Genomic DNA, 25521 nt, shown 5'->3' with positions numbered 1-25521 from the left:
CAGGATGGACCAGCTTTTTCTCAAATTGATGTTCTTTAGTTTGAGTTATTGTATAAGTAAAGTGATTTTCACTCCTCACATTCACGGTCTGCTGTCCATCACAGCAGCAGGTCCCCCTTTGTTTTATCCTGCCTTCTTTCAGGAGCATTTCCATGTCTCTGTAAGCTTCTTCTCTGATTATTCAACTGCTGCTTGATTATTAAAGCTAACACTGCCTTTACCTGAATGCAAATAATTTAAATAAACCATACATAGCTGCACATGGAAAGTCTCAGCCACGGGGTTTTTAGAAACACACACATAGACACACACACACACACACACACACACACACACACACACACACACACACACACACACAGGCACACGCCTCTAGATGATGTTAACTGGCCATCATGTATCCTCCATTAAATTCCTCTTTCTTCCTCTGAGGTTGATGTAAGAAATGAATGATATTAACAATGTGAAAGATAAAATGTCATTCTCTGCTTGATTCTAGGGATACTCCCTAAATACCGGGGTGATAAATTGGGATTTGGGAAATTTTTATTTTCACTTAGTACTCTGATAATTACATTTTTGTCCATAAATATCAGCTATAATAGGGCTGCAACTGACAATTATTTCCTCAATTAATCAATTAGCTGTTTGGTCCATAAACAGTCAGAAAATGGTGAAAAATGTCAATCAGTGTGTAGCAAAGTCCTCAAATGTCTTGTTTTATCTTGTATTGACAGATATTCATATTTACTGTCAGAGAAAACTAAAGAAACAAGGAAATATTCACATTTCAGAAGCTGAATTCAAAGAATTTGGACATTTTTTATTTTAAAAAAGTATTCAAACCGATTAATCGATTATAAATAGTTAGTGATTAATTTAATAAACAATTAATAATGATTAATCAGGTTGAATACTTTTATAGCTCTAGGCTTTAATATCTGATATGACATGATGATTTGAATTCTTAGGAAAATGCACTACAAAAGCCAAGGTATATTTGTAAATCTTTCTGATGAACTTCACTGGAAGAAGTAAATGAAAATTTGAACTGTTTTTGTTCTAATAGTGATGTCAGTGTTGATTGTTCATAGTTATAGAATATTAAATTATTCATCTTTGCTCAGGACATTGAGCATTCCTTACCTTCAGGTGGGTATGAACCACAGATTAGTAACTTCTTTCTAAATTACAAAAATGTGAAATTATTGGTTATTTTATTGGTATCAGTCATCAAAAGCAGGTAATTATTGTTATCAGCTGAAAAAACTATTCCACATCGTCCATCCCCAGTGTTTTTCTGTTTGACTAATTAATAAAAAGTCCATGTAAGCGACATGTTACAGGCAATGATAACCATGCATGTAACATTCAGTCCCTCCAGGAAGTTGCGATGTTGCAGTAGCAACAATTAAAGCAAATTCAACCACTCTCCGTGAATTCTGCATGACCTTGCAGTTTTGTCCAAAACTTTTCTGCAAATTTGACCAATCAACATTGTTTCCTGCAAGTTCCAGCAATCATTGCAGTCTCCCATGCTAAAATCATACATATATGCCTCACTGAACCAGCTCAGTGTTGTATTATTTACTATTATTATTTGCATTTTGTATTTTTATATATTTTTTTTATTTTGTCACGAGTACTGAAAAGAATACGAGGTTTGTCATTGTGATTAACATTTATCAATGCTCTGTGCTGTTTCTTTTTTTATATATACATAATTTTGTGCTCCTTCTTTGTGGAAAACGCCCCAAGTTAATTTACTAAAGCATAATCTGTTAGAATTCATGTAATCTTGAGCCTTTTTGGTAAGGTTTGGAACAAGTTGCCTTTGATTTTTAATGAATTATACAAAAAATATCTTGTTCTTGGAATTTCTGTGCAAAAAACACCTAAAAAAATTGCAACATGCATCAAACTTTTTTAGAAAAGCTGCTGTGAAATCAGGCATTTCAGGCTGCAACAATCTCTAAAAAAGCATGTAAAATACTGGAGGGACCGAATATTGTAATGTGCATGGAATTAAATGTGACCTTTCCTTTTTTGATATTGGCATTGTATATCAGCAATCGGTCACCCTGTTCAATAAATATTGGCATCAGCCTTTGAAAAAACCATTTTGGTTGAGCACTGGATTTACATGTAAGAAAAACAGTGTCAGTTCTCTGTTATGTCCTCCTCTGTCTCAGTATGCATGTTCACAAAGCTCACAGTCTCATTGATTAGCTGTCAGGGAGATAAACACACAGAGCAGCAGGTACAGCAATGTTAACTGTGTGTGGCAGACAGTCTGTGTGTTTTATCATTTGTCTCTTAGTTGATACAGTAAATTGTATTTCCAGTTGTGGTGCACTGGAGCAAACCATGCACCTCTTTGGCACTGACGCCTTACTTCAGTTAAGCATCAAGTGTTGAGGTGCACTGAATTATTGATTTAGATGAAAATGTCACAACCTCTGAGGCTGGTGCTTGTGATATTAATGTGACAGGCTTATCTGCTTCCTTCCTCTCACCTAATTAAGTGCATTTAGTAAAATAAACAGGTTTGCAGGCTTACTTCCTCCATTAAGACAAGAAAAATCTTTGTTAATCAAAATTCAGGTGTCATGGCGGCAACAACAGTGACAATGAAACAAAGATTTCAAACAACTGAAGAGGAAGAGTACCAGTAAAACCAAGCTAGTAAGAATAATACAATAGAATAGAATGATAGTAGTAATAAGTAGGGATGTCCCCAATCCGATCATGTGATCGGAAATCGGGGCCGATCACGTGATTTTCGAATGATTGGAATTGGGTGGAAATGATCGGATTTAACCTTAAAAAATACAAGCATGGCCATGTTCGCGTTTTAAATTCATCCTGAGGTACAAAGAGATTGTCAAATGGAGTGACAGTGGCTTAGTTTTAATTTAAATAAGTTCCACAACATCAGTATTCATTGTTGCACAGATGGACACAACACCATAAACGTCACAATTTATGGCAGGTGGGGAATTCAGACAACATAATAGTAGTGAGCTGGTAGTTAGTAGGCTAACGCAAGGCAAACGTGTCACCTCAGGACAGCGAAAATGTCTGCAGTTTGGAGGTATTTCAAACTGGACAGCGAAGGCAGTGCAACAGCCACTTGTAATGTGTGCAAATTGGACATTGGTGGAAATGTGGATGTGTTCTCTTTTTTCTCTTCTTATTAATGCATTGCTGAAGTATCAGATTGGGACTCGGTATCGGCAGATAGTCAAAATCAAATGACTCGGACTCAGGGGCAAAAAAATGTGATCGGGACATCCCTAGTAATAAGAATATAGCTAAATAATCAACACACTGAGCAGATGGCCATAGAAATACACTGGGTCTCTGAATTTTTGAACTTTGTGAGCAGGAATACGTATAGACTGTTAATAAATAGTATATATATTTACATATATGAGTATGGATGGGTATATAAATTATTGAATATATGAGTAAGTGTGCTAGAACTCCAAAAGTACATAACAGACAGTATAGACAGTCATTTCTAGCACATAAAAAGGGTTGAAAAACCTACAGATCAGACACAACCAACAAACAGAAATATGTGTGAGGGAGATGATATGAGGGTAAAGGAGGGAAGGAAATAAACAGAGAGAGGAAACAGTTCCTTCTTCTGTAGAACGCAGTATATAGAGAGAGGACTAATTATGGGACTTAATTTACTGAACACAAAGACTTTTCTTGGATAGGTCATGCTCACAGGGAGGAAATATACCTTAGACATCTCAACCTCAATTCATGAAAATTAACAAATTTGAGGTATTTGTAATCATAAATACCTTTTTTTTATTCTTGTGCTTATGTCTGCCAGTGTTATGAGTTTTTATTACTGATAACTGATCATAATTTTGATCAGGGTTATGCACTGATCTGATATTGGAGCAGCAGTGTCTCATATGCCATTTTTTTAGCCTGAGCCAGGCCATACAACAGTGACAACAATCATAGCACATTTATACAGTGTAGAGTTAGAGTTAGTAGAATACAGCTGTTAAAATTGCGTGTGTGTGTGTGTGTGTGAGTATATATATATATATATATATATATACATACATATATATATATATATATATATGTATATATATATATATATATATATATATATATATATATATATATATATATATATATATATATATATATATGTATGTATACACACACACACACACACACATATATGTTTAGTATTTGGTATAGGGCTGCAACTAATGATTATTTTCACAGTTGATCATTTGATCAATTTCTTAATTAATCATTTAATAGTTGTTTGGTCTATAAAGAGGCAGAAAATGGTGAAAAATGTTGATAAGCTTTTGCCAAAGCCCAAGATGACGTTCTTCACTATTCATATCATCAGTTTACTGTCCTAGAGGAGGACAGACACCTGAAAACATTCACACTGAAGAAGCAGAGATCAGAGAATAAAAAAAATTCTTAAAAAAAGACTCAAACCGATTAATTGATTATCAGAATAGTTGGCGATTAATTTAATTATCAATAATTGATTAGTCATTGCAGCTCTAGATTGGTACTCTGTATTGGGTGATACTCAAAGTTTAGGTACTTGAATCTAAATTGCGAAGGAAAAAAAGTTGGAAAATGTTAAATTTGAAAATCATTGTTACACTAAATGACATTTCAGTGGAGTTAAATCCTCTGAAACATATAAGAAAAAGTCATTATCTGCATTATTCTTAAAGACCAACATTAAATGTACAAAGACAACACTTGAAAGAAGATAAACTTTTTAATGAATGTGCAATGTTTAATGTTTTACACTTTGAAAACATTATCCATCTTTGACACACAAGGAAATATAAGGGCTGCTGATGATTATTTTCATTATTGGGTGATTCTTATTTTCACAATATAGCGTTGAGTCTATAAAATTTTAAAAACTTGGGAAAAATGCTCATCACGATTTCCCATAGCCCAGCATTCTCAAATTGCTGCTTTTGTCCAATCAACTGTCCAAAACCCAAAGACAAAGAAAAGCAATAAATTCTATCATTTAAGAGGCTGGAACCAGCTAATGTTTGACATTTTTGCTCGAAAAATGACTAAAACCATTCATCGATTTTCAAAATAGATTTTTCTTTCTATAAAGTAATTTATTAATCAACTGTTTTAGCTTTAGTACATCTTGCTCAAATGTTGAGTTTTGTATTCTCCCAGGATTTGCTGGTTATGTACCACAGTGTTGTCATACTGTACAGCACCAAATGACCAACTTCAGTGTTGGTTCTGGTGGTTCTTGTGTCCTGTGTGTTAAATCTATTTGGTTCACTCACAGAATGGAACCTCTGAGCACATGAACAGGGGTCACAGGGTTGCTCGGCCTCTGTCACCTTCACATAAACTTTAGAGACTTTATCAGTTGCACTCTGGTCAGGATTCATGAGCACACTGCTGAACAACAAGTGATTGTTTTTTGTTGAATCCTGCCCTACTGAAGAATATTTGAATTTAATGACACTATCTTATAGTTAATAATACATCCATGTTTCCCTGTGGATCATCCTCCTGTCCAGGACAGCAGAGCCACACAGCTCGAGGAACATTAGTGCGACAGGCTGCTTGTCTCATTCCTCATATCAGTCAGTTCAGCACGCTCTGTGTCCCACTAGTCGAACACAGTCTTGTGTATTAAGAAAGTGCTGGAGCTTTGACTTCAGACAGTCTGCTGTTCCAGCCTCACTGGAACAGGCAACTTGAATATGACATTTACTATACACGTGCAGCTTTTGCAAAATATTAACAAACAAGAGAGAGTTTAAAGTTAAACTTCCCCAGAAATGGGCCTCTGGTCAATGAATTGTCTGTTCACACTAGCTGCCTTACTCCATCACACACACACACACACACACACACACACACACACACGGAGTGGCCCTGGGCAACAAGTCCAGCGGTGCAGCTATGTTAGCTGTGGGTAAACAAGCTCAGGCCTACTGACTAGCAGCCTCTTTACACGGTCTCAGTCTATTCAGCCTCTTTGTTGATATTCCACTGGTGAGCTGCGCTGCTGCAAGACAGGATAGTGTGTGTGTGTGTGTGTGTGTGTGTGTGTGTGTGTGTGTGTGTGTGTGTGTGTGTGTGTGTGTGTGTGTGTGTGTACGTGTATATGCTTGTAGAGGAAAGGTACTGTAAGAATTAGGTTGCCGAAATCATATTGCAAGAGTGTTGCAACTTTTATCAACAAGGGTCATTTGTTTTAAACTTGTGTCAAAACTAGGGCTAACAATTAATCTGCTGTTAAGAATTTGATTGATCTAGTCAAATGAATTGTTCTACTATAAAATAAAGATCTGAAATATAACACATTATTTTTATGAGCGCTCAGCATATTATCTTATGGTAAGGTAAAGGTCAGGTAAATGTGTTTAAGATGTAGGCCTGTCAGAGCTGTCAGAGAATCTGAAATTGTTGCTGCAGAAATAAATGGTATTGTATTGTGTGATATATGCAAAAAAAAAAAATTTTTTTTTTTTTTAAAATAATAATTAATTGATGATTACCTATGATAAATTAAGGAAAGTGCTTTCAATTTGCAACCCTAGTAAAAACTGTCCGGATTATTCAGAGGAATATGAAGGATAGGCTAATATAGCATCTCTAGTTACAGGAATAGTTCACCCAAAAATGAAAATTCTGTCATTATCTACTCACCCTCATACCAGTTGCATGTCAGGTTTAGTTTTGTTAGTCCACAAAACACTGCTGGAGTTTCACAGGAAAACAGTGTTGTAGAATCTCCCAAATAATGGAAATGAATGGTGACCAGTTTTCAAATATATAAATAGACATAAATAAAATAATAACAACATGAAATGCCTCCACTCTGCTTGTCTGGTGTAATCCAAGTCTCCTAAAGCCCCAACATGCCAAGTTGACAAAAAAATGTTATTTACAGCATGTTTTCAGCCTGAATCTTTACTGTAGATCCTGAGATTGGAGCCACGTTCACGTGCACAGTCTCAACTGGGTGTGCAAACAGCATGTTGAGACTTAAGTAGGCTTGAATTACACCAGACGAACAGTATGGAGGCATTTTGTATTTTTTTCCAGTTGCTTTTCTTTTTGAAAACTGGTCACTATTCACCTCCATTATTTGGGAGATTCTGCAATGCTGTTTTCCTATGAAATTCCAGCAGTGCTTTGTGGACTAACTAAATAATCCCAACCCTCAATTGGCATGAGAGTGAGTAGATAATGACTGACTTTTCATTTTTGTATGAACTATTCCTTTAACCTCTAAACATGAGCTAGTATTTTCTTAAAATAACTTCAGAGAAGAACAATTGTTTGACGGTGTCATTCGTTGTGTTTCAGCCATTTATTGCATGATGTAAAAAGTGTAGATTTAAGATTATAGATTCTTAAGGCTTTGATGGTGTGAAATAATTTAATTCAGGCGATCTATGCATGATAGAACAACGCACATCACTGTCTTCACCCCCTCATACCACTTACTGCTATATAACGTGTTGATACAGTGCAGAACATATTCCCTAAACATGTCTGTGTTCATTAGTCCTGTGTAGCAGTGCAGGGATGCAGAGCCCCCCTCACCTCCTGACTGTCAGTGCCTGTGCCTGGGTCAGCAATCTCTGTCACCGTAAGTTAGCCTGCAAGTGGAATGAAGCCCTGAAACCCTGCAATGTTCCTTTTGTTTGATCATCTCTGCCTGCCATTTCCCATCCATGCATCATCAGCCAGTTTACTCGTTCAACAGTCTCATGTAATCCTGCTGTCCCTCTGATGGTTTACCCTACATATGCCCTGTCCCATCACAAGACTATATCAGGTGAACTCTGAGCCTCTTGCAAGAACCACTTATATGAACAGAGGAGCAATATATAGCTTTTGTGCATGCAAAAATGAGTATAACAGTCCAGATGTCAAGTTGGAACCATATACTGTACATTGAATAGGTTGTAATTCTATGGTTCAAGAGAGTTGTTTCCCCCTGCCCCCTCTTCCCAGACCCAGCAGAGACAGGCAGGCTGCAGGAGCTCTGCAGGAGCACAGGATGCACTCAACCTTATAAATTGACAAGAACAAGTGAGGATGTGTCCTCCACTGTCAGTTGATCAGCTGTTTATAACTGTTAGTTGTCTGTCGGTGTAAAGTTCATCCCATTATCCTGAAAACAAAAGCTCACTGCTCTGAAATGAAACACTCTGGATGATGAGTTCAGTGGCTGCCTGTCTCACTGCCTGCCAAACTCCATTAACATTTTGGTCAATTTAACAGTTATAATCATGGCTACAGCTTCTACAAGATTATTCATGATTTCTTACGGTTCATGAACAGACACTGACTCATTCAGTGTCATTGTCATTCAGCATTAATTTGAACTCAATGTGAAATGTTGGCATAAAGCACTGTACCTTATTCTATAGTTCATCACTGCAAAGCAATTTTGATTTTGAAAATCCCATTAAATTACATGTTAGAGTTATGGTATTAGAATTATCCTGTCTGAGTCTTTACATTCAATTATAATATAATTCTGACTATATTCATATAGCCTTACAATGTCATCATTCATTTAAACTGGCTGTTACCTGCTGTCAAGCCCATTGGTCATATCTTCCTGTGCAGGTGTAGTCACTGTCCACCCTCTGTTGCAGTGACATCACTGATTATTAATTATGTAATCATGTCGTCCATCTGTGTTATGGTGACTTCCTCTTAACCCCCTCCTTCCGCTGCAGTCATTGATCACCTCGCTGTGCCAATTTTTCTTTATTTGAGCCATATTCATATCAAACCATGTCTTCCTTATTTCAATGACAGTTCAACTCTCAGGTCACATGACTGGTTGATTATTTCCTGTATATAAATGACAGGCTTTCCTTTATGGATCTCTGAAAGCAGAACATGAATCTCCAGTGAATTAACACTTCCTGGCATATGAGACAGGAATTGTAGCATCCTGGTATTATTGGGATGTCAATTATGCTAATTTGCAGTTCTCATGAACATGCACTCACATATGCACAGGTGGCATTTGTCATGTCTATGCAAAGCATTTGCTCTGTTATCTGAAATTAGCAGCATTTCCAGTCCCTCCAAGATTTCGTTGACTGTATTGGGGATTGCTGTGTTCTAAAATGTCTGATTTCACAGCAGTTTGTCTAAGAAATTGCAATGCTTGTTGCAATGTTTTAGACATTTTTTTTTTTTTTTTTTTTTTGCAGTGAATTTGCAGGACCACATGAAAATTGTTACAGGTGTTTTTCTATAATTCATTAAAATCAAAGAGAGAACTAAACAATATTCTCAGCAAAAAGTACACCTGGGGGGTATTCCACAAAGAACTCAAAATCAGTCAAAATAGTACAAATTATCAAATAAAGGTGCAGAGAGCATTGATAAATGTCAATAACAATGAAATGTGTTATTTTCAGTACCTCGGATAAAATAAAAAAAATATAAATGCAAAACAATTGTGAATAATGAAACAAAACATTAATGCATGGGGGACTGCTATGAACTAGAACTCATTGAAAGCAATTATGATTGGTCAAATTTGCAGAAAATTTCCAGAGTTTGGACAAAATTACAAGGTTACACAGAATTTGCAGGGATTGGTTGATTTGGCGTGAATTGTTGCAATCGCAACTTCCTGAAGGGACTGATTTGTTGAATCTTGACATGGAATGTGTGTACGAGCACATTGTATGTAGAGAGAGTTAAGATAAGAATACAAAAATGTTCATTGGTCCATTGTGCTGAAATATTCACTTGATCAATTAGTAAACTGTTGGAAAATGAATCATCAAAATCTGATTATTGTTAAATAATCAAAGTCATTTATAAAGCAAAAATGCAACGTGTTCTGGGCACCTTCGGGTGGGCATTTGTCAGCACTGACTGAAGTTTTACAAACATTTGTTGAAGCCTTGATGCTTATTCTGTTTTTCTCTGCAACCATGTGAGCATTTTTCTTCGTCACCTGTGGCCACAAAATGTCACTCTGTGGCCTCCAAATATTCCATGAAGTTTTATCCCGACACTGCAAGCCTTTGCCACAGACAATCTTAGTCACACAAATTTCTTGCCTCCTTCGCGTCTGTTAGTTCAACACTACAAAAACAGTTAACAATACCAATGGAGTCATTATGGGCTAGCTTACATTTGGGCCACCAAAAATAGACAACAAATTTAGGGTCCTATTTGCTTATGAGGCTCATGCTTAAATATATTATTGTCCCTTTCAGACTGGAAAGGCAGACTTGAAGACTTTTTGTATTTACACTTGTTCATGACTGTGTTTTTCTTCCAATAAATAATTTTGAAGAGACAACTTTTTTAACCTTTTGATTTAAAAGCATGAATAAGAAATGCTCCATAAAAATCAGCCTCCTGCCACGTCGACACCAGTAAACATGGACATTGATACACTGGCTAACCTTTGGCCAATGTGTTAAATCACACTGTGCTCACAGATTCTTGTAAATAAAACAGCTTGTAGGTCACAGGCCATGGAAACAGGAATGTTGGTGGTGTTGAAATTATATTTTTAACAGACTATGAGACTAAGCTGCTGTACAAAAGAGCAAGATGAAGACAGCTAAACATGAATCCTGCACAGCAATTTTGCCCAAACTGCAACTTTTCCACAAATTTTAGCATCATTTCACATGAGTCTACCGAGTCTATTTATCAGTGCCCTGTGCACTTTTTAAAATGAATTTGTGCTTGATGTTTTGACTGAGTTTGAGCTCCAAAGAGATTTTGCATCTTTGTGGAATACCCCACAGGTGCACTTCTTCATCTACAACACACTTATAGAATTTTTGTAATTCTGAGTCTTGTTGGTGAGGTTACTTTAAAAGAGTCCCTCCAGGAAGTTGTGATGTTACATTTGCAACAATTCATGCAAATTCAGCCAATCTCTGTGAATTCTGTGCAACATTGCAATTTTGTCCAAACTCCGCAAGTTGACCAATCATCGTTGCTTTTCACGAGTTCTAGTTCATAGCAGTCCTCCACATGAACATCAAACATGTTTTGTTTCATTATTCATTATTTTTTGCCTTTATTATTATTACTATTTTAAGTTTTATCACATGTACTGAAAGTAACACATTTGTCATTGTTATGGACATTTATTAATACTCTGTGCACTTTTATTGTATAATTTTGTGCTGTTTTGACTGAGTTCAAGCTCCAAAAATGTTTGCTTCTTTGTGGAATACCCCCAGGTACATTTTTCATCCACAATTAAAGCATATTTTGTTTGTTTATGTAATCCTGAGCCTTTTTGGTGAGGTAACTGAGAACACTCAGAATAGACTGTTGTTTTGTTCTCCCTGGAACAAGTTTTAAAGAAAAACCTGCAATTTTCTTTTGCAGCTTTCATGTGTTCTGCAATTTCTTTGCAAAAATGGCTAAAAACATTGCACCATACACTTTTTTGTAAGGAATCTTAGACCACAACAATCCTAAAAATAGCCCACAAAATCCTGGAGGGACTGTAAAACACTCAGACATGGTTTTATTCTCCCTGGAATAAGTTGCATTTGATTTTTAATGGTCTCCCTTGTGTTTTGAAAAATGAACCTGATGAAGGTCATTGTACTGAATAATTAATGAAAATAAATCTTGGATTTGCAAGTGCAGAAGACAGTGTGGCTGAGTCAATTTTCACCAAGTCCTCCAAAATCTTATTGCAAAATAAGAAGGTTAAAAACATTGCAACATGCATCACTTTTTTTTTTTTTTTTTTTTTTTTTTTAGAAAAGCTGCTGTGAAAGCAGGCAATCAAGGCCACAACAATCCACCCAAAAGTTTGTGAAATCCTGGAGGGACTGAAACTCATTGAACACAGAGGGCAGAGCCTGTATTACACTGTACTATATTATTTCTTCCATGCATGACCTGCAGCAATGGTAATGCTGACAGGGCCACAGCTCCTGCTGATCAGAGTACTCATTGTTAGTCACTGTTCTAGATTGAAATCGAGGTTTGTACTTGTGACCCTGCAGGCCTGCCAGTCTGCCACAGATCCCTCCATCACTCTGTCTTTATTCAGCCTTATGAAGCCCTCTGGGTCTGGCTGCTCTCCCCTGTTACATCAGACATCATCACAAGTTATGTGTGTGAGGATTGTTTGTCCCATAGGACAGTGTGATGAATCAGAGTGCCCGTATCAGGCAAGTAAATTACTAGATTTACTAGCCCAACGTGGCATTTTACTTGCCCAAGCAATTAGGCAATTTAGGCAAATTTAATGTCTTGTTTAGTGCACAGACAACAAAGTCTGCTCTTTGTTTCCATCCCCACTTTCCCAGCTTTTATTTCGAAAGGAGAAAAAGGGCTGAATGACCTTTCACTTTCAGGTCAGGGTGTACAAGAGATCTCTGCTCTCAGTCTGAGAGGATCCAGACTGTGAAAAGTGAGCATGAGCAGTGCTGATCATTAGTGTGAGAATCCCTGCCCTAAATGTAGTTACACAATTCCTCTGGCTGCTTAAAACATCTGTTTCACTCACGACTCTGTCCTCCCTCACCCCCAAATCTAATTCTGCTCTTACAAATCTGTCCATCCACCCATCTAGTCCTAAAGGTTGACTGACAGACTGAGCAGTGCTCGAATTTGTTTTGTGCTCTGTCACGTCTCTTGCTGTCAATACAGGCTACTTTCATAAACGCACACACACACACACACACACACACACAGACAGACATGCACTGAGCATTGTCTGACACACTTCAGTGCTGTCAACAACATGGCTTGTGTGTGTGTGTGTGTGTGTGTGTGTGTGTGTGTGTGTGTGTGTGTGTGTGTGTGTGTGTGTGTGTGTGTGTGTGTGTGTTTGTGTGTGTGTGCCCTTGCTGAACTGTGTGAATGTGTATGCATGTGCTCATGCATCTCATTTTTTGTTGTTCATTCAACACAATGCAGCCACATTGAGGTTGCTCTCAGGCGTGCATTGTGATCTGTGAAACACACAGACAATAAACACCAAACACCCCGTGACTGATGTGTTGTGGCTCCGCTCTAAAACTGCATGTCAGCAAATGCAGATGGACACACACACACACACACACACTCTCACACTCACAAAAGCAGTGTTGAGGTTGCTGAAACAGCATTTCTTCTGATCTGTGGTGTGTTGTTTAAGTCTGAAGTTATTCATCAGCCTGTGATGTCTAACATCATGTCACTGTGTGTTTTACCTTGGAAGTGAGATAATAAGTCCCTCCAGGATTTCACTGATTTGTGAGGGAATTATTGTGGCCTAAAACACCTGACTTCAGCTTTTCTTAAAAAAAAATTGCAATACATGTTGTATTGCTTTTAGGTGTTTATTGCAAAGAAATTGCAGAAACAAGTAAAAGTCGCAAAACAAGTTGCAAATTTTTTAATTCTTTTAATTTTTTTTGTATAAGTCAAGGCAGTTTGTTCCAGGGAGAATGAAAAATTTCTGTTTTTTGTCCACAGCATTGATATGGTCCGTGAAGGCTTCAACCTCCTGTGTCATGATTTTGACAAAAAAAAAAGTAAAAATAGAGCGAAATATAAAATAATATTGAACACTGAGTCGGTTCATAGAGACATACATGTATGATTTTAGTGTGGGGGACTGCTATGATTGGTGGAACTTGGGCAAAAATACAGTGATTGATGAAATTTGCAAAAAAGTGATGGGACAGAATTGCAAGTTTGTGCAGAATTTGTGGGGAGTGGTTGAATCTGCATTAATTGTTGCAATCTCAACTTCCTGGAGGGACTGGATAAAGAAATCTTACTGTAGTGTGTATGGCCTGCATTTACTGTTGTCTTAAAGCTTTAATATGCAACATTTTCTGCATTAAAATATCTAAAAGCACCAGACATATATTATATATTTTGTTGAGTTGTGTACTTAGATTATCCCAAATGTTTCCAATAATGTTTGTTATGTTTCCTAGTAGCCAGTGCTTGCTAGTTACTGTAACTTCCAGGTGAACATGACTAAACATAACATGAATAAAACTAGCTCGTCCTTGAACATGATTACTGACCGGGTCGTGTCAGACAGATTTTCATCAGCTACTTTTAAAGGCCTTTCACAATCTGCCTTGAAGAAAGCATGTTGCTGCTTGATATAATCCTTGATCTGCAGTGAAATGTAAAATGGATATCACTGATATGGCTTGTTTGTTTTTCTGTTTCCCTTGTGTTTTTGTTTTTATTTACTGTATGTTTTCTAATCCATGAAGCTGTGCGCATAACTGCACGTGCTGTTGTCTTGACCAGGACTTCCTGGAAGAAGAGATCCAATATCTCAATGGGACCTTCCTGGCTAAATAAAGGATAAATAAATAAATGCTTAGTCTAGTGATAGCTTTCATAAATGCTGTTCACCCTAGGTGAACCAAGCCAGCAACATCTCCAGTGAATTGGATGTGCATAATGCTGATCTACTGTAATGAAAATAATGAGTGAATGTGCTGTGTAGAAACATATGAATATATTAATGAAGGAATATGAGAGTAACACTGTAATAGATAGATGTATATATATCAAACCAGCTGTGACATCAAGACTGTGGCATTGTGGGTTGTAATAAACCACACAACCTGATGTTAATTATTGTAATTAATGAAGCAGAGGGTTTAAGTTGCTGTGTAGATTGTGATGGTTTGTTTTAAAGGACAGGTTCACATTTTTAAAGTCTATCACGCTCCCATGCTCATACACTGAGAAAGCTAGTTGCTGTAGTCATTTTTCCAGTTACACAGGCGGCGTTTGCATGCAGTGAAACAGAAGAATAACTTTTGAAGATATCCACTTGATATGTCTAACATAGACTGTTGAAGTCCCATAGCAGCTTTAGTTGCAGGCTGAAGGTATTCTGCAAGTGTATGAGATGTGGATATCATGTTTCTAAATACTTGTCTATAGAGTCCAGTCAGTGGTGAGGTGTGTTGTTAAAGGGGTAGCTCACCCAAAAATAAAAATTGTCATTACCTACTCACCCTTATGTTGAAGGTCGTGTTTAGTGCTTTAGTCCACAAAACACTGCTGGAGTTTCACAGGAAAACAGCATTGCAGAATCTCCCAAACAATCAAGTCCCAACATGCCAAATTGACTAAAATATGTTATTTACAGCATGTTATTCTCCTGAATCTTCACTGTAGCGCTTTAGCTTGGAGCCATTCAAAAGCCGTTCACATTCACGTGCGCACTGTCTGAACTGAGTGTATGTGTGTTGTGATGGTGTGCAAATGGCATGTCGGGACTTTAGGAGACTTGGATGGAGGCTTTTTATTTTGTAGGTTTTTATTCTGTTGTTTTTTTACGTTTGAAAACTGGTCACCATTCACTTCTGCTGTTTGGGAGATTCTGCAACTCTGTTTTCCTGTGAAACTCCAGCAGTGATTTGCGGACTGATAAATAAATCTGACCCTCAGTCGGAATGAGGGTGAGGTGATTATGACTGAATTTTCATTTTGGGGTGAACTGTCCCTTTAAGCAGATGTGTGGGGTCATATTTGAGTGTCATCCTTCACTAAGTTTGATAAGTTGAGGACTGCAGTTTTTTGAGACATTTGTTTTTCCTGGTACTGTTCTGCTATACTGAGACCTTTACGGCACCTCTCTGTCTTCATCTTGCTTTGGGAAGCAAGAGATATGGTCATGTATAAACAAAAGAAACCTGCCCAACAGCAGTAAGGTCTGGACAGCCAAGCTTTTTTTTCTTCCATTGGAACCTAGTGCTCAGGTAGACAGTTTATATATTTTTACCTCAGAGGCACCTAATTCTATTTGTTGTGACATTCTAACATTAGCCAGGCTTTCTTCCACATGTAGCACAAGTTTTAAAAACATTAAGAGAATATAGGTTATAATCCACTACCATTATGTGAGTATCAGACAATGGGTGCATCAAGGTAATCAGTAGACATCAGCGTCATTGAAATATGTCAGTTAAACTTCAGTAGAAAATTTATTACGATAGGTAACTTTGCTGCAGAAGAATTAGAAAGTAGAAAAGAAACACTTGGCTTGTCATTTCTACTCTATAGCCTCGGTCTCCTTTCTAATTAATTAAATATAAGTAGATATGGAATCATGAAAATATTGCCACATATAACTTTATTTTAACATCACTTCTTCCAGCTCTAAAAGCAGATTATTAGCCACAAGATACATCTGTAAATCATATACATTCAACCAAATGATGTGTTGGTATCTGTGGCAACAAGTTTCATGGGGTCTATGGAATGAGGGCGCTTTTTTCCTAGATATTCAATAATCTATGGGCCATAAGTATTTAAAGCCAGCAGGATAATTACACATTAGACAAAAAGCAATGTAAGGTAGACAACAGGGCTCATGGCAGAACCACCTGTACAAACAGATATGTTCATAAGTGATGGAACCAGTGATTTAGAAGGACTTGTCACATTCACTAGTTTTCTCATGTTTTAATTTTCTTTCTCATACGAACACAGTTTATGAGCTCCAGACCTGTCATAGCCATGTGCAGTCAGTCACTTTGAGTTTGAAAAATATATTACACCTTATAATTGTGCCGACATTATCCTGTTTGACTGCATTTCAAATTATACATAAAGCCTCTCATCGATAATTTATCGATGCATTATTACCTCCTGTCAGGTATATTGACCGTATATCTTCACATGCACTTATGACTTATTCTGTCCTCTGTCTCTGTGATGGAAGCTTCATCCTGAGTCATCGTTTGTCTTGCTGTGGTGTGGCTTTTTTTTTTTCTTCTTCTTCTTTGAAGCAATTTTCATGTGGAGATATGTCCTCTTTAGTTCGGTGACAGTTCAACCCTCAGGTAGCATTAACAGCACCCGTGTCTTTGCTGTAGCAGATTTTTTTAATTCCACTGCTGGTGGTGTTAAAATGAGGTTTTCTTTCATGCATCTCTGAAAGCAGGACGTCAAACTCCAAACAACATTTTCATGAATGAACATTTTCTGACATATTGGGCAGGAAACACAGCCTTATATGGTATTATTGGGGTCTTAATTATACCAATTAACTAGTCTGATGCACATGCACTCAGATACTCACAGGTGGATCATTTACACAGGTATCTGAATTTAAGAACGTTTGCTGAATCTGATGTGGAATGTTCATATGAGCCCTTCATATGTAAAAAGTAAAAGAAATTTAAGATAAGAATATGAAAATGTTCTTGCATGAGGCCCATTGTCATATATGCTATGATAACTACCATCAAAAGAAAAGAAAAGAAAAACACTGTTGGCTATTGTATACCCAGGTGAAATGTCAGGAAGGTGTGAAAAAACAGATACTGCCCAAGCCATCATTTTAACATCCTGTTTCCTGTCATTGGTTCTGAATTTATGATTTTGTCTCTCTTGCGGTGTAAAAGTTTCCTGCCTACAGACACCATTCAGTCACCATTTCACGAGGTCTCATTTCATTAAGGTTTGGAGACATTTAACATGATCAAAACAGATGACTGAAGCAGCTGTTCCAGCTGTGTTTGATTTTAAAATGAAAGATGATTTCCAGGTTTAATGTTGTGTCCTTGTCATCCCTGAACAGTTGGAGGGATTGTTCCACGTGACTCCCTGGAGGTGCCAAACGAAACCGCCATGTCAGTGACTGTTCATGAGAACCGTAAATCCCGCACCAGCACGGGCTCCATGAACATCTCGCTGTTCCACAAGCCTTCACACCCCGACAGTGTCCTGACCCACCTGAACACGATGAGGAAACAGTGCATGTTCACTGACGTCACTCTGTGGGCCGGGGATCGCTCCTTCCCATGCCACAGGTAACATCTGTGAATTGTCCTGGGATGTTTAGAACCTCTGGACCTTTTATATGACCTTGACATCTTTGGTCACTGACAACATCCTGTGTTTGTGTCTTGCAGGGCTGTCTTGGCAGCATGCAGTCGTTACTTTGAAGCAATGTTCAGTGGAGGGCTACGAGAAAGTCTGGACAGCGACGTCAATTTCAGAGACAGTATACACCCTGAGGTACTGCTGTGTTACTGAAGATAATTATACACTATTTTTACCTCCACCAAGGAGGCTATGTTTTTAGATTGGTTTGTTTGTTGGGCTGCATGTCTGTTTGTTAGCAGAATTATGGAAAAACTATTTTCGATGAAACTGAAGGGGTGCTCTTTCATTTCATGTTGGAACAATTCTCCTATTTCTATCTCCTATATCAGCTAAAATCAGCTACAGATGCCACGATATGAGAAATGTAGTAGTTGTTACCTGTACTAGTGAATCCCCACAACTCGATACCTAACTCAATATCCCCAGTAAAAGACAAAAACAAGAATAAAATTCAGTTGTTGTTGTTGTTATCTTTTACCACCTGAAATAGAAACTCTTCTGAGCTTCTAGGACAAAAGACTGAGAGGGAGATTAACTGAGCCTTCCACAAATCACTGTCAGGAGAGCAAGTTGCCATGTCTGGAAAGTCATGCAAAAGTGATTTCTGCTCAGATATTAAGTCTGTTGCTCTCTCTTCTCTCCCTCTTTTTCCCTTCTTATTATCACAGTTAACTTTAACAGAATAGTAGTTCACATCTGTAGGTCTATACTGTATTTTTTAGCCTGGTGTTTGGCTGCACAGTGTAGAAAAAGAGTCCACGAATTCAAGATTGAACCTATTTTGTGGTGCTTTGAGCGCTGATGAGCTGAGCTGACAGAGCACACTGGACGCGCTGCTGTGTGCACCGCTGCTGCGTGCACCGCTGCTGCTGGTGGTGTGTGTGTGTGTTGGACTGAGAGGGAGATGGAGAGGGGGTGGAACGTATACGCAGTCTTTCTGGGAGTCATTAATACTTTCTGACTGCTGCTTTCTCACTTGACCCACCTGTTATAACTCATGGTATTTTCTAGAAAGTCAGTCCAAACCCGTCTGCTCCATGGGTTAACTGGATCAATCTGCTCATCACTATTTTTTCTCTTGGACGAGTAGAAGCGGAGCTGTTGCTGCAGCTGCACATGTTGCTATCTTACACATGTAGTTGTTGTTGTTCAGTACTGGTAGGCGTTCTTCTCCTTCCTCTGACATTTAACAGCAGACTACAGGACTAGAAAGTGTTTATGCTGTCGCTGTCATGTCCAGAAGACTTGCATCTCTGGTACCTATGGTGCAGTGAAAAAAAAAACATGTACCAAACAAGTAGCATCTACTTTGTTCCGAAGTACTGGGTTTCGTGACATCTGTAATACCAGCAATGCTGATCTGTCAGCTGAGCTCTAGTAAGCTACACTTCAGACTGATAGTATATCACCATGTATTCATGTAAACATGGTCATATCTTTTGGTGGTTAGGAAAGGTATGAATGACGTGACTGTGATGTGGTCAGATAACTCACACAGGACAAGTATTACCTCATCGCCTGTTGCCTGTGATCTTAACTCCATGCACATCTACCATGTCTGTAATTTATAGGATAAAAATTCACCCCAAATTACCTTCCGTACTTCACTGTGCAAATGTGATTTGAGGTCAGAATTTCTTTTTCAACATCTGTTTTCTGTCAGACAGCCAAGCAAGTATGAAAAATTTGTGACGATGCTTAGGAGCAACTAAAGGTTGTCATATTACAGCCGCAAAGCATCTGTCATTTGATGTAAATGAGCTGCAGATGTGTTTTAATCCTTGAAACACATGCAGAGGGAAGGCAAAACAGCTCAACAACTATATTAATACCAGTCATGTGCAAATAGGGCTTCAGTCAGTGTGTCATACAGTAGTACATACTGTAATCTCAGTGATTAACTTAATTCTCTACTCTTCCAGGTCTTGGAGCTTCTACTGGACTTTGCCTATTCTTCTCGAGTCATCATAAATGAGGAGAATGCTGAGTCGTTGTTGGAGGCGGGCGACATGTTGCAGTTTCATGACATCCGGGATGCAGCTGCAGAGTTTCTAGAAAAAAACCTTCACTCCTCCAACTGCCTGGGGATGATGCTGTTATCAGATGCTCACCAGTGCAAACGACTGTACGAGCTCTCATGGAGGATGTGTCTTTTACACTACGAGACGGTAAACATGACTCAAAGTACTTTCTGGCTTCTTGCACAAAGTCGTATGCTGGTGTCCATCGGTTTATAGTTTCCTAATTACTGAGTGCCTACAGCTGTGGCACGCAACCTGGTCAGTCACACAGATGTACTTAGACTTCTCTAATTACTGGTTTGGTTGACCCTTCTCCACCACAACAGAACGCGATAGCCTGACAAACATACTATCACAGACCTGTTTTCAACCCTTATAATGTCTTTAATACCAGAAGGATTCATTGGAAAAAAAACAATGGGCCTCGTGCAAGAACAGTTTCATATTTTTATCTTAAATTTCTCCCATTTTTGTTCGTTTGAAAGGCTCGTATAAACATGTCATGTCAGATTCAGGAACCGCTCTTCAGATAACTTCAGATACCTGTGTAAATGATCCACCTGTGTGTATCTGAGTGCATGTGCATAAAACTTGTAAATTAGCATAATTAATACACCAGTAATTCCATATATGGCTGCATGTCCTGCTCCATATGTCAGGAAATGTTCATTCATGAAAATTATATCACAGAGTAAAACAAACTTTACATGTTTGGAATTTGACGTCCTGTTTTCAGAGATCCATGAAGGAAACTGTCGTTTTTACAGCGTCAGCAGTGGGATTAAAAGACCTTGCTAAATCAAAGAAACAGGAAAAGCGAGAGCTGTTTGTGCTGTGTTACATCAGGGTCGGACTGTCACTGAAATAAAGAAGAAAAGTCTCAATGTTAAAATTACCTTAAAAAACAAAAAGGAATGACTTGCCACAGCAAGGTGATTAATGACTGCAGCGAGAGGACAAACAAATCTTTTTATATGAGTGGTTCTTGCATGAAGTCCAATGATTGAACTTTGAAAGAGAAGTTGAGACTGAATAAACTTTGCATCTAGCAGCCATGAGAAGCAGTTCACATAAATTAGGTTCAGCCTTTAGCATAGCTGGATGATGAAATTGAAAATGAACTTGGTGTGAGAGTGGATATAAAATCATGAGTGGGAACACTTTTGAAATCTCCATCTTTTAGTAGTTTGATTGGATTGATTTGGCTGCTTGCTGTGCTTTCACTGTTAGCAAGATTGAGTGAAATAGTGTTTGATTAATTGGATCCATAATATATGTGATTTCAAAGATGACATCATGCAGCACAAGCAAAGAAGCTGAATAAACAGTTTGTTGTCTGCTGCAGAGCTGCCCCATCATAAACACCACAAAGTCAGATTTCAGTTTCTGTTGGATACAGGCAGGGAGGGAGCTGCCATTTTAAAAGTGTGGACTTACAAGACTAAATGAAATATACCTTAACTAAGGCTACAGTTTAGATCACACTCTGGGCAAAATGTGGCCCGCGGGCCATTACCAACAAAATATTTTTCCACAGTTCAACATGGCAATTGAGAAAGTGTGATCAACAGTAGAAGTGTCCTATATAGAACACTTCTGACCATTCTATTATTAGAGATTTGGCCATTATTAGGACTTTATATCATTTGTGTCTGACCCATGGCAGCCTGATCAATTTCTCATGTGCCCCCCCCCCCCATAAAAAATAATTACCCACCCCAGGTTTAGAGGGTGGATAGACTTCTTTTGTATCTAGTTGAAGTTGGTAAGAATGCAGCTTTTCCATATGCATTATTCACACAGCACCTTTCACTGACACATCACATAACAGGACAAAGTAACAAAAGGAAATTCTCCTAACTAGTCAACAGCTACGAGGATCTTTCATTTTATGTTGGTTCTGGAGGCCCCTGTGGACAAAAGCAGTAGTGTCTCGACAGCATTGTGTCGTGAAGTTCTTGCTCTGGCTAGTGCTTGCATTTGTTTTCAAAGCGAGAGGAATGACATTTTTCTTTTGTAAACTCAGCCATTTGCAAGATGAGGTAATGCATTTGTGGCTGTATGAGGTTAATACATCAGAGCGACATCAAGCACCAAGGCTGCACCCCCCTCTGGGGAAAGGACTAGCACTTTCACACATAGGTTAACCCAGAGGTTCCCAAACTGGGGGCAGATAACCCTGGGTGGGTGTGGAGCCATTGTGGGGAGGGGGGGCTTGGATGATCAGTAAACAAATAAAGAGTGAAACGAAGCTGAATGAAGAAACTATGTAAAAAAAAAAAAAAAAAAAAACTTTCAAGGCAGCTGCCATTACTAGATAGATGATTTTTGAAAAATTATTAGATTAAAATATTAACCATTATTTACTTACACTTCAGCAATTTTTGAAACCATTTTTCTTTTCTGAAACTCTAAAGAGTTGAGTTTATCAAAAGAAGAAAAGTAAATTATCTCAACAAAACATTATTAGTTGGTAGAAGAAACCAACTTGTAACCTGTATTTCACTAAACTTCAGCATGAGCCCTTTTTATCAGTTACTGCCCCAATTATTGTTAATAATTGATAATAACTGTAGTATGCAGAGTGTGAACTTTTTCCAGCTTCTTAAGGAGGGGTGTAGCAGAAAAAGTTTGGGAACCACTGGGTTAACCTGAGAAACTACTAATAACCTTCACTGTGAGATTTAAGGCATATAAGAGACATGAAATATTCACTGTCAGTGTGATGACTAGCTAAGTGATGCTGGTGACAGTTATTACAGCTGGACAGAAAGCTTGAGTGGGAGGTTGCTGGAGTACAGTCAGAGGCTACAGCAGCAGCAGTAAACATGACTGTCGGCTCAGACTGAGTCTCTGCCCAGATCATACAGTTGGTTGTTAACAGGTTGGTTATTTACAGACAGACTGACACCACCTGCTGATTTATATAGATGCCACTGTGTTGGATCATCAATCAATAATATGGAGGAGGTCTGATGACATCATGTTTCTGTCCAGCCAAAACCCAGGGGGTCAACACGCCCTGATACTGCAGCTCTAATCCTCAGCTTTTTTACATAATATTAAGTTCTTCAACCCTTTAATCATGATTTCTAAACCATGTGGGAACACAAAACTGTGCAGGAGAGAAGTCTTTGACTTTACTCTGATACTATTCTGATTTAATGTTCATTTCCAAGACAATTTAGTTCAGTTGTCTTCATCTAACCCTAACTCTAACCCTTCATCTCTCATGTAGTTTGCAGCTGTAATCTATAAACCCCTTGCTAAAAAAAAGTTGGGATGGGAAACACAAATCAAAACAAAATGCAATAATTTGCAAATATTTTTTGACTTGTATTCAGTTGAATGCAATAGAAAAACAAGGTATTTAATGTTATAACAGATTGACTTTTATCAGTTGTTTTTGTTTTTTGTAAATACACACTCGTACTGAATTTAATGCCTGCAACACATTTCAAAAAAGTTGGAACATGAGCAACAAAAGACTGGGAAAGTTGTAGAATGCTCAAAGAATACCTGTTTGGAAAATCCCACAAGTAAACAGGTAAATTGGTAACAGGTGACTGTATCATGATTGGTTATGAAAGGGGTGTCCTTGAAAGCCTCGGTTGTTCAGAAGCATGGAAAGCTGTGTGGGGAAATAGTTTCTCAACACAGAACTGCAGGGGTCTAGAGATTTTACCACCTACAATCTAATATCGTTAAACGATTCAGAGAATACACACACACAATCACTGCACATATGGGGCGAGGCTGAAAACCAATATAGAATGTCTGTGACATCTGACCCCTCAGGCAGCACTGCTTTTAAATTGTATAACTTTGGAAAACTGTTGTCAGTAAACACAGTTTGTCTCTGCAGCTACAAATACAAGTTAAGACTCTACCATGCAAAGAGAAAGACATATATCAACAACATCCAGAAACACTGCAGACTTCTCTGGACCTGAGCTCATCTGAGATGGACTGACGCAAAGTGGAAAAGTGTGCTGTGGTCTGACCAGTCCACATTTCAGATTGTTTTCACTAATCATGGACGTCGTGTCGTCCGGGCTAAAGAGGAAAAGGACCATCCAGATTGTTACCAGCACTAAAAGACAGCAGCTGTGATGGTATGTGGGTGTGTTAGTGCCCGTGGCATCATGGGTAACTGTCACATCTGTAGGTACTGTACATGTAAGGTACATACAGGTTTTGGTGCAACATATGCTGTCATCCCTGCTTATTTCAACAAGACAATGCCAAGACACATTATGGACATGTTCCAACAGCGTGGCTTCATAGTAAGAGTTCAGGTATTAGACTGACCTGCCTGCAGTCCACACCTGTCTCCCACTGAAAATGTGTGGTGAATTCAACAGAAGAGCCCCCAGACAGTTGAGCACCTGAAGTCATATATCAAGCAAGAATGAGAAAGGATTTTACTTTCAGACCTTCAACAATTAGTGTCCTCAGTTCACAAACACTGACTGAGTGTTGTTGAAAGAAAAGCTGATTTATCATAGTGGTAAACATGATCCTGTTGCAGACATCAAATTCAGAAAAGAGTGTTTATTTACAAAATCAAATTAAGTTATGCTAGTTATAAAATTATGAAGTTGAATCATTGCATTCTGTTTTTATTTATATAGCAGCCTTTTGGGTTTAATGTATGATGTATGTAATGAAAGTGTTTGTCTGTCCCTCAGGTCAGAGAATCAGAGGATTTCTATAGTTTGTCCAAAGACAAACTGCTGGAGTTGATTCTTAGTGATGAGCTGGAGATAGAAGATGAACAGGTGAGTGATCCTCTCTTTCCTTTTTTAATTTAGTTCCTCTATTTTTCATTCCTTGTTTTCCCTTTTTAATGAAACTGATAATGCTAATGCTTCCTCACTAGCCATCACACATTGCAGATTCTGCACCACAGAGTCAGTCATGTCTGTGCCCCATTTTTGTCCCTAATAATCTCAAATTAGTTGCCAATTGTTATTGAAAACCAGTAAAAAGTATCATTTTTGTGTTTCCAACTGGATTTAGTTCCATTATAGCAGTGGTTCTCAAAGGTTCACAACCCCCACCCTTCTATTTTTAGCATCTTTAACAATGAAGGGAAAAACAAAGACCCAAGCCGAATTTTAGTGAAATAAAGGCCAGTATGATAGAATCAGAAAACTATTATTTTAGTTTCACTCTATATTTTTCTCCTGGTCATCCAGCCCTCCTGCAGTGGTTCTAGGGCCATGGGGGGGCACACCTCAGTTTGAGAACCACTGCTTTACACAAAATGAGGTGCAACAGCATTTACCAGACCAGCTGAAAGCTTCCTTCTGAATATTTGATGTTTGATGATGATTCTGACTTGTGGTAGGTTGTGTTTAACTCTGTGATGCGGTGGGTTCGATACGACCTGGAGGGCCGGCGTCACCACCTTCCAGAGCTGCTGAGGGGAATCAGGTTGGCTCTGCTGCCGTCTGAATGTCTGCTGGAGGCTGTAGCCTGTGAAGAACTGGTCATGGCTGACAAGAGGAGCAGGTAGGCTGTGTGAATCAATATCAAGCTCTGGTTTCTGTCTCTGTTCTCATCTCTTTATTTCACTGTGTTCTGTCTAAGATTAGAA

General features: G+C 38.3%; 1 protein-coding gene across 1 annotated transcript in view; it reads left to right on the top strand.

Moving 5' to 3' along the window:
• Positions 1 to 25521, top strand: part of enc2 (ectodermal-neural cortex 2) — a 42905-nt gene that overhangs the window by 668 nt on the left and 16716 nt on the right. The window contains exons 2-6 of the mRNA XM_084734545.1: positions 17591 to 17822; positions 17925 to 18030; positions 19821 to 20066; positions 24611 to 24700; positions 25273 to 25436. Coding sequence (XP_084590671.1) covers positions 17641 to 17822; positions 17925 to 18030; positions 19821 to 20066; positions 24611 to 24700; positions 25273 to 25436 — 788 coding nt within the window. The 5' untranslated portion in view covers positions 17591 to 17640. The remainder of the gene's footprint in view (positions 1 to 17590; positions 17823 to 17924; positions 18031 to 19820; positions 20067 to 24610; positions 24701 to 25272; positions 25437 to 25521) is intronic.

Source organism: Lutjanus erythropterus, chromosome 13 (assembly GCF_056507025.1).
Source record: "Lutjanus erythropterus isolate fLutEry1 chromosome 13, fLutEry1.hap2, whole genome shotgun sequence".
Taxonomy (NCBI): Eukaryota; Metazoa; Chordata; class Actinopteri; order Lutjaniformes; family Lutjanidae; genus Lutjanus; species Lutjanus erythropterus.
This window is presented reverse-complemented; position numbering and strand designations above follow the sequence as displayed.